This window comes from Scyliorhinus torazame, chromosome 6 (assembly GCF_047496885.1).
Source record: "Scyliorhinus torazame isolate Kashiwa2021f chromosome 6, sScyTor2.1, whole genome shotgun sequence".
Taxonomy (NCBI): Eukaryota; Metazoa; Chordata; class Chondrichthyes; order Carcharhiniformes; family Scyliorhinidae; genus Scyliorhinus; species Scyliorhinus torazame.
Genome location: NC_092712.1, coordinates 222,751,535 through 222,762,142, shown reverse-complemented (window position 1 = coordinate 222,762,142; position 10,608 = coordinate 222,751,535). Strand labels below are relative to the sequence as shown.

Sequence of the window (10,608 nt, the reverse complement as noted above, 5' to 3'; positions counted from 1 at the left end):
GCTGTACAATAGTGCTCCCTGCCCTGGTAGGTTTCCCACAGCTTGGCTGGGTTGAGCATCCCAAATTTCACCCCACTCTTGAACATGGCCAGCTTCAGTCTTGCTTAATTCAGCCCGGCGCTTGGCCAGGTCTACCACAATGGCTCTTTTTAAAAAGAATTTAGAGTACCCATTTAATTTTTTCTAATTAAGGGGCAATTTAGCATGGCCAATCCACCCAGCCTGCACATCTTTGGGTTATGGGGGCAAAACCCACGCAAACACGGGGAGAATGTGCAAACGCCACATGGACAGTGACCCAGAGCCGGGATTGTATCTGGGATCTCGGCACCGTGAGGCTGCAGTGCTAACCCACTGCACCACCATGCTGCCCCGACCCCAAAGCCTTGATAAATCCGATCAGTCAGTCCCAAGTTCTTGTCTGCCTGGCCTTCTCAGGATTCTCTCCCGGCCTTGGTAGCAGTGCATCTACACGATAATTGCCCTTGGCTTTTCCCTTGCCTTTGGTTTTGGCTGGAGTGACTGGAGGGCCCTGTCTATCTCGAGGTTCTGGCACCTTGACTGGTTCGCAACCTTCCTTAGGCCACCATCAACCTGGTTATTTCTGCCTCCAGGGCAACAAGCTGGTCATTTTGGGTGTGTTGACTGCCATTGGGAAAATGGAGAACTTAAGACTTTGGATTTCCAGGCCTTGGCCCCGATTTTATATGTCCCCATGCCCAAAGCCTCTGACCCTATTCCGAAAGGCTAGAGCATTCTAATCTAATCTTCCCCAGTGTTCTGTTAAAGCTATCCCAGAACCCATATCCCAATAACGTTAAAAATCACATTATTAGTCCACTGCTGGAGAAACTAATTTCTTCATTCTGGTAGTTACTTGGAGAAAAAAAAAAAAAAAAAAAAATTACTTTCATGTATGCCCCCATAATGTTATTTTGCCTTCTAAATGGAATTAAAAAGTGATGGACAATCTGGGCTTGCTATACAGGATTGGTGCTCAACTGCATGACTGCTGTTGGACACCTCCTTCACTTGGCACCAGAAACTGACATTGGGAAGAGGCTTAACCCACGAGAGATTGCTAGATATTTGTCAGCAGCTTTTAGAGTTCCATAAACTTGCTTGAGCAACAAGTCAACTTTTGTTGAGGATCTACTAAGCCCCAAAACAGAAACATTTCTGGATGAACCACAAAATGAGGCAACATCACCCAACATTGTCCTAAAACTTAATTGGTCTGTGTTTAGGCACAGGCTCTTCAGGATTGATGCTTTTAAAACAGATTTTTCTAGCAGCTTTCCTTAATTTTGATCATGGCCCTCTCCTCATCTGATTTATGGTTATTACACTTCAGGCCCAAAAGACATTTAAAGCAAATATACCAGACCTTAGCTGCAGGACATAATAGTGGTAAGGTAGAGATCATTTGGACTGATTTAAGGATTTTTGACTCGTTAGCCTTTAAATAAAAAACAACAAATAGCAAATTTGAACCACTTTTAATGTCCAATCACCATGGAAAAAATTGAAGTGGAAATGGAGGAAGAAATAATTAGTAAATAGACACCTTGTATTACAGTATTGAAAGTGTGCAATAGTCACATTGTAGATAAATGAGTCCACAAGCAATTAGTTAGAATACAATCTGGAGGACAAAGTCCACTGAACCCCAACTGCCAGCAGGTGGTGCAAGTCTGCTTTTGATTCAAAGCATCAGGAAAACACAAATTTACAAGGTTCAGAGGTTGACGTTTGGGAGGGAGGGGGAGAAAGAGGTTGGCTATGTTTACTGTATATTAATTCATTCACGAGAATTACAAGTAGGCAGTAGCCATTTGGCCCACTAGCTCATGCACTATCACAGCTCCTTCACTGGGCTTGCTCTTGTATGGTCCCATCAAGACCATTCCAGGTAACAAACCAGAAGTAATTATCATTTTGTCTTGTAAATCTTCTACTCTTAATCCAATGAAACTACCATAAATCAGATTTTATTAACTTCAGTTTAAGAGTTTTAAATTTAATGCTACAATTCAAATTATTGGGTATTGAAGTTCAGTGAATCACAACAATTGTTCAGCCAATTCTTTTAGGTAATCAGACTAGTTTTTTAAAGTTCCTTTTACAGTCACTGTCCAAATCATCACCTGCTTCTACCACCTCATCCTGTTTCTACCACCTCATTCTATACTGAGAAAGTACATAGAAAGTAGTAGAATTTTCCATAATCTAGAGAGCAAGTCTCCATCACAACACTAAAAGGCTAAAAACTAGCCAGTGAAAATAGGCAGACCTGAGCCTCGGGACCTGTCAGAGAACTCAAGTGAAGGATTTCCCCCCCCCCCCCCCCAAAATCACTGCTATTGTAGGAAAGATAGTACTTTCGTCTCCACCTCTTGCATCCAGAGAGCTAGCCACGATTTTACTGGGAATTCAACTGTGCAGATCAGCCAGTTACAAAATGTTGTCTACTCCCACAAGACAGTGGCTATTTTAGTTTCACTCTCAGAGTGTGCAGGCTATATTGCTCCAAAGTGACAAACTACAATATAGCAAATCGGTTCGGAATTACAACATTTGAAGGCGAATTGAAAAAAAAAAAAGTGTACTTCTACTGTTAAATGACCTGTGATCAAAACAGTGACCGAAAAGCTGGGTTATATCACATTAACATTCAGCCAAGTCCAATGTTAGCTATCACTGCTACCCTAGGACAGAGGTTGTAGGAAAAATCCATTAGAATGATATCTAGGTTTTCACCACCTCAGACAGTAGCATTTGTTAAAAAGTTAATATATCATTGTACCATAAATGAGATTAACTCACATGAAAGCCAATCAGTTAGAAAGAGCACCATCATTTAATGGTATAGCAGCAGTAATCATGCTTACTCTGGTTACAGATGCCTGGTAATGCAGTGGGTGGAAAACCCAACTGATGTACACAACTTCAGAGTGTCCATGATCTCGATACCCGATTTAACTTTTGTAACTATTGCTGTACAGCACAACTCTTAAAAATGCTTACAAAAAGATAACGTAACATTTTCCCAGCATAAAAAAAATACAAATCTAGTTGCTGCTGCTAAAGTCATTAGCCACTCACACTGAAGTGGGAGGTGGACAGGGTTTTATATTTATATATGTATACACAGATATTGACAAGGCATCGATCATTCAAGTATTTGATTGGAAGATAGCTATAGTATTAGAAATCACCGATTTCAGGGTCAAGAATATAGTATTCACATCAAATACAACTTTAATAAGATTTAACACTTGCACCTTAAATGAATTCAATTTTTCCAGTGATTATGTAATTGAACTGCAGTTTATTATTTGTGGAGTAACTTCCTGTAGAACTCACCATGCAAACAAATGCTAACAGCATTGAATTTCATGTTGCAACAGCTCTCAGGGCACTAAACAATACAAGATAACCCGATATACAACTGTACTATTGGAAATATTTTTCTCCAGTCCATTAAATTGTCCATTTCCAAGGGAAAATACCCCCACTGAACCAATCTCCCAATTAATGGTTTCTACTCCAATAATTTTAGTTGGGAATTTAATGAGTGAGGAAATCAGAGAACCCAAATAAAAAAAGTTAGTATATTTACAATCTTCCCCATCACCATAGCTGAATAGATCACACCACTAGTGATAGTGCAATGAACTGAAACAATGTGAGTGATTGACATTCCCTTTTATTCTTATTGAAAGGGTGAGTGATTTCAAAGTTTAAAATTTAATGGTACAGTATTACAGGTGGCAGAGAATGCTGTGAACAGGACACATGGATAAAAACCACAGATAGTTTAAAAAGTCAACTGCAACATTAATGGTACAATTATTTTTGAGGTTGCACAATTGAGTCAAATCTACCCATGAATAAATAAGGCAGCAGTTTCTGTCCCTCAGTTATTTGGCTGTGGCAGATTTGAGAAAGGCTATCAAGTCTAGACGCTCCTTCTCCTTCTTGATACCTGCGAAGACCATTTTTGTTCCTGGGATATATTTCTTCGGATTCTCCAGGTAAACCATGAGAGTGTCCTCACCCCAGATGATACCTACAAAAAACAAAGACAATGAGCACAAGTCTTCTCTTTCAAGTAGGAAAAGTCAATTGCTCAGAATAAAAACAGCTGGCCAAGAATTGGAACGCTGTCCTAATTGGCCAGATAGTAGGCAAATGAGTCAGACATAATCCGGTTTTTCATTCGCAATGGGATTGAGTGTAAGAGGCATTGCAATTGGCCTGGCTTTTTATTTATATTTTCTTGGGATGTGGGCATCACTGGCTAGGTCAGCATTTGTTGCCCATTCCCAATGAACTGCGGTGCTCATTAGGCCATATCAGAGAGCAGTTAAGAGTTGATTACTGTCGACTTCCAGTGGCGACCATGGAGTGAGTGGTCGCACATTTGGCAGGTGCCACTTAAAAGAAAAGTTCAGCCGGCGTCGGGCTGGTGTCCACAGGGAAGGCAGTTGCAGAGGGCCAGTGCAGAGTACAGGGAGAAGGCTAGTAGGATACTGACCCACCAACTCAATAAGCAGCAGGCAGCGAGGCAGACTGGAAGAGTGAAGGACGGGAGTCGAAGTGTGGTACTGGATTCAGTGGTGGTGAATGGGATACATGTTCCACAGGAGGCTTTATGACTTGGAGCCACCAGCGTGTGTGGGCTACATTATCACTGATCCCCGATACTGGAGGAGGCCAAGGATCCAGAGCAGCGAGAGTCCTACCACCCAATACCACTATTAAACGGCAAAAATCCTGGCCTCATGTAGAGACTATGCACTGGGAGTGATAGGGGACGATCTGAAGGGGTTGTAAAGAGAGGCAATTGCCAGTGAATCTTAAGAGATTACTAAATGTGATGATGCCCCCAGAGGGACAGAACATAGAGGTTGCAGTGGACACAGAAGGCTTTTGATTAAGTGGAGTGAGAGTACCAGTGGGAGGTGTTGGGATGGTTTGGGTTCAGCTGCCGTACAGGGCACCAGAGAGAGCATGCGGACCAATCGGGTGAGCTTGGGGGTACTTCAGGCTACACAGTGGGACAAGGCAGGGATACCCTCCAACAGTTGCTTTTTGCCTTGGCAATAGAGCCACTGGCAATGGCACCTTGAGTGTCAAGGAGTTGGAGACAGATTGTGCAGGGGTGGGGGTTGAGCATAGGAGGTCTATGTGGACAACCTGCTGCTGTATATTTCAGACCCACTGAGGTATTGGGGGAATAGCAAGTATTCTGGAGGAGTTTCGCCAGTTTTTTGGGGTACAGGCTAAAAAGAGTGAGGTGTTCCCGATCGAGGCCAGGGGCAGGTTGGGAGAGCTGCTGTTCAAGGTGTTGGGGGCGAACTTCAGATACTTGGGAATCCAGCAATGGGAGCAGCTGCAGAAGGTTAATCTGGCTCATTTGGTGGAACAGATGGGGGATTTTAAGAGGTGGGACATGTTGCCACTGTCACTGGCAGGGCAGGTGCAGACAGTGAAAACGACGGTGCTGCCAAGGCACTCATTTGCCTTTCAGTGCCTCCCGATCTTTGTCCCAAAATCATTCTTTAAGAAAGTCAATACTTTGATCTTGGGGTTTGTGGGCAGGGGAAAACCCACAGGTTAAAAAGGTGCAGTTGTAAAGGGGGGGGGTTTTGCCTTGCCAAACAGAATAAATTACCAGGCAGCAAACATCACTATGGTGAGGAAGTGGCTGGTGGTGGAGGGGTCAGCCAGATGGAGGTGGCCTTTTGCAGGGGCACATGTTTTGGGGCAATTTTGACACCGCCTCTGCTGTTCTTCCCAGCCAGGTACTCTACAAACCCAGTGGTGGTAGATTACAGGATAAGGTGATATCAAGGGAAGGTGTGAGAGAGGGCAAGGTGCCCAAGATTTATAAGGAGCTGATGGACTGGGAAGGAGCCCTGATAGGGGAAGTGAAACAGAAATGCAGGGGAAGTGAAACAGAAATGCGAGGAGGAATGGGAGGGGGGCAGAGATGTCTGAAGATGCCCTGACAGTGAACACATCCTGAACATGCAAGGTTCAGCCTTATCTAATTTAAGGTTGCTCATAGGGCACACATGACAGCAGCTCAGATGAGCAGGATTTTTGAGGAGGTGGAAGACAGGTGTGGGAGGCCCACGAATCATGTTCACATGTTTTGAGCATGTCCGAAATTGAAGGGGTTCTGGCAAGGGTACACAGACGTAATGTCCGAGGTGCTGTGGGTGTAGGTGCTCCTGAGCCCAGAAATAGTGATTATGTTTCTGACAGTGGTTGAAACAGGTTCAATAGTAGCCTTGACAAGTTATTGGATAAATATTTGAAAGCAAGATAAATTGTAGGCATTTGAGAAAAGAATCAGGGGCGAGATTAAGTGATGGGCTGACTGCCCGCAGTCAGTGCTCGACTATTCTATTTCAAATTTAATTCCACACAAAAACAGCACTATCCGAGATCAATTGTGACAGACAACTAAATATTAAAGTTTGGCCCCTTAGCCTGGTCTCCTAGAGGAAATTTAGTCCTCTCCACCTCTCCCATGAAATCCTTTACTCGTCTTAAAGGGCTTCAGTTAGATGCTCCCTCAATCTGCTATATTCAGATTTGAACCCTTTTTACTTGTTCTGATTAACTACACTGTAATCACTCCAAGGCTAAGATATCCTTCCTGGGGTGCACAGTGCACTGCGAAGGAAAGATGTTGTATTCAAAAGCATCATCTAATCAGAGACCAGTGCAACCCAAAACCCCACAAATTGAAGGGCAACATTCCATCATTTTCTAAACTTCTGTACCTGTCCAGTAGGTTTAGTGATTTTTGTACGTGAACCCTCCTGTCCTCTAGTAAAACTTCCTAATGCAAAGATAGGTCAGAACTTCCACTATCAGTTGATTTCCTCAGCATTCTAGGATGCATTCCATTTCTGCAAGATGTGACTATCTTAATTTCATTTCTGTAAAAGCAAGTTCTTATTAAAGAGCCTTAATTAATAAGCATCCCAAATTGTTCAATTTGAATAAAACATCTGATGCTATAATTATTAATTTCATGTAATGACTGAATAACTTCATAAATACAAATAGTACATGTTTCTAGGGAAGTATATGTGGGCATTTGGTTTCACACAAACACAATATTGATGCTAGTCTCAAACAAGAGTGAAACCATACAACATTGCTTCTCATTCCTTTAGAGCACATCTTAAAAGCCAAATAAAAATCAAACCACTGTAAAGATATCTAATATGAATCACACTGATCAGTGAAAATTGCTTAAGAGCAACCTTTAATCTTAACTGATTGTCAACTCCCCATTTGTCAGCATGCACAATCTGACCCCATGCACAGGGTGTGCAGTTTCAAAGTGAGAACTAGGTTGGAGGCAGGATTGACATCTTCCAAACCTTAAGAAAAGCCAAGTTGCTCATCAAGTACAAGTCCCAAACAAATGTTTTACTAGTTAATATTTAGTCAAGCCACCAAAAGATTGAGTTACTTAGATGAATAAGCATTTGCTTACTCAAGAGATGCAACTGTTTAGCATGCCAAAATTGTGTGTTTGACATTTAAATCAGTGGAATTCAAACTAGCTAAATCTAGGCAGTTAAATGTAGAGGAAAGCTCAAGACAAAAAGACTCATTGGAACAAGTTAAGATATCCAGATGACATTTATCATGTTAAATTTCATTAGCAGCAAAAATTTAATTTGCAATTTTCATTTGATGCAGTCTTTTAAACACTTGTAGCACCACATCTTCATCCCATTTTCATCAAGAGCCATTAATTCAGTTCCTCATGTGCATAAATGCTTTTGAAAAAAATCAACCTTGAAACAATTACCTACCCACAGCACCAAGTCTGAATTCAGATTAATTGTCACACCAAAAGCAGAATAACTTTCAGCTAGTGAGCAGTTAATACTCACACAATTATTCAATTTTACAGTTTGTTCGTGTCTTAGAGAGTGGGATTTAGAACCCCCCCCCCCATTATGTTTAACATAAAAGCTACTTATTCTTGCTCAAAAGCTGAAGTAGAACAAAGAGCCCGAGGCCTCACTCAAGAAACCTTATGTAACAATTATAGATCCAATAGTTGCTAAACATACCTTTGTTTTTGTTTGCTTCAGTGTAAGAAAATCCTTCAGCCTGCCCAGTCTTGCGTCCAAACAAACCATACAGGTTTGGCCCAGTCTTGTGCTTGCCTCCACTTTCAACAGTGTGACACTGCGCACACTTCTGTTTGAAGATCTTCGCACCCTTCTCTATATCACCCATTTTGCTGTGCAATTCCTTGAGGGGGAATTAGTCTGAAAATGTACCATAACACACCAACATTACAAGAGCTCTGCCTTCAATTGTAGAAGTTGAACCGTCAAAGGCACTAAGTACTGCATTTAAAGATCATTTAGATACCAGACTCCTCACCAAATTATCCAAGGAACTTATTTACTTCACCAACATTTCAGGCTTTTGAAGTAGATAAGTAGATTTACTGCCCACAAGCTTAGCATTGGTGCAAAAATGTTTCTACAGTTGCTGAACAAGTTTAAATCTAATATGAAAGCAGAGTTTAATGCAGAGGGAGATCAGGAAAGTGCTAAGAATTTTAAAGTGAAAGCACTGTTGGATCTAGAGTCATTATTATGCACAAGGGGGATAGGAACCCACTAGCAGAGATCTAGATGAATTCAGTTTATGACAAGAGGGAAAATGGGAGGGTGGTTAAGAACAGCAAAATCTAGTGCAACAAAAGCAACAATGAAGGCTTCAGCAGTTGTGCCAGGGTTGGAAATAGGCAATATTACATCAGTGAAGGCACATGGTTTTGGTGATGCATTACACAAAACTGGAACACATCAAGTCAAAGAGAACAGCCAGTTTGTCAACAGCCTGGTTCAGCCAGAGATGGTAGCCAGGGAACAGATTTTGTGGTGGGGAAATTGTTGCTCATCTATTACTGGATGTCAGATCAGTAAGAAGTCTTACAACACCAGGTTAAAGTCCAACAGGTTGGTTTCAAATCACTAGCTTTCAGAGCACAGCTCCTTCCTCAGGTGTCAGATGGGCAGCACAATAAATCAGACAGCAAATCATTGCCCACATCCCCACCCTATGCCCATGGCTGAGAGGAAAGATGGTGAGGGTGGAGAAGAGCAGGAAGGAAAGTCATTGCAGGGGATTTGCTGACTGATAATGAAACCACACAAGGGCAGACTACCAACCAGAGAAGAGGAATTTGAGTAGGTGTTAAAAGTCAAGACGGAAAAGCACAAGAGATATTTCAGCAGTAATGTCCTACAACTGGTACAGGCCCATTCAACATCACAGCAGGGTTTCTGGAGGTTGGCTGATTCATCCTCAAGACTAATTTGTGAAGTCATGATATTGTCTTCACTGAAAGTTGCTGACCCATTTTTGATTCATCAGCTTTCAGTTTCAAAGGATGCTCCTTTCGCAGCTTGAAATGTGGAGGCGCCAAATTCAAGGACAGACTGAAGGTCATTCGAAAACTTTAAACGGTGGAAAATGCCCAATAATTAAATGTTTTTAAACATTAAAAAGAAAGCCCTCAAACCGCAAACAGAACGGAAGGGCGGAAATGAGACAGTGAACCAGTCACAGGAGTGGAACGAGAGGCAGTCCCACCGGTTCTGAGGTTTTCTGAAGGCAGCAAGGCACAAATGGTGAAACTGATACTACATCAGGCAGACCAGCCGATTCCACCAGAGTGAAACCGGAGACTGGAATATGACCATTATGGGAGGTTGGACATTTCTCCGGTTAACACAGTTTACAGGAAAATGTTAATGCCATTCGGCCTATCTCTGCCCTTCACTCCCCCTGCCCCAAATCCAGCCACCTTGTCGGGGCAGCGGGGCCCTTTCTAAGGCAGGGGGAGAGAAATCACGCCTCCGGACTGGAGACGTCCATTAATTCCTCCGGATTACATTGCCCGCTCAAAACTAGAATCAACGAAAAGCAAACTGGCGCTGGGCGAGGGGCCGGGATTTCACGGAGCCTCCCGGAAGGAGAGCTCAAGTGAAGTGAATATCAGAGCGGCGCCCGGAGCCGGCAGCAAGAACCGGCTCGGAGCGAAAAGACGAACCCAGACTGCAAGTCGAGTGTTGGGAACCCACTCCCCGCCCGAGGAGTCCACGCGGAAGCAACCGGCACCCGTGTCCTCACCTGGCCGTCCGCACTCAAGGTCGTTTGACACTGCCAAGGCCGGCCGTCCCCGCGGTTTTATTCGCAGCGATAAGTGTGTATGAGAGAGCACATGAGATCCCGCCCCTACAGCATTGCTATTGGTCCATTGGAAACACGTCACCAAGGGCTCTGGACACTTATTGGACAGTGCTGTCAATCGGAAGGCACGTGATCCACCCCTTCCGGCCATCAGGTTCGGATGATCCGGAAATAAATCCAGGCCAGAATGCATCGCGCGCAATGACGTCAAATGAGTCAGGAACAATCTGGGGTGAACTAGAGGGAGGTTATTCGAAGCAGTGAATCCCCTCAGTGCAGCAGCAGCAGGAGGCCATTAGACCCATCTCGTCTGTACTGACCCTCATAAAGAGTCCCCTACCTAGGTTCACTCTC

The 10,608-nt window shown here is 43.2% G+C and overlaps 1 protein-coding gene across 1 annotated transcript; it reads right to left on the bottom strand.

Moving 5' to 3' along the window:
* Positions 1–1,483: 1,483 nt before the first annotated feature.
* On the bottom strand, positions 1,484–10,332 carry LOC140425308 (cytochrome c). The gene is made up of 3 exons (XM_072509452.1): positions 10,195–10,332; positions 8,115–8,315; positions 1,484–4,072 (listed from the first exon to the last, which is right to left on the bottom strand). The coding sequence occupies exons 2-3, from the start codon at positions 8,281–8,283 to the stop codon at positions 3,924–3,926; spliced, it is 318 nt and encodes a 105-aa protein (XP_072365553.1). The 5' UTR covers positions 8,284–8,315; positions 10,195–10,332; the 3' UTR covers positions 1,484–3,923.
* Positions 10,333–10,608: the final 276 nt, after the last annotated feature.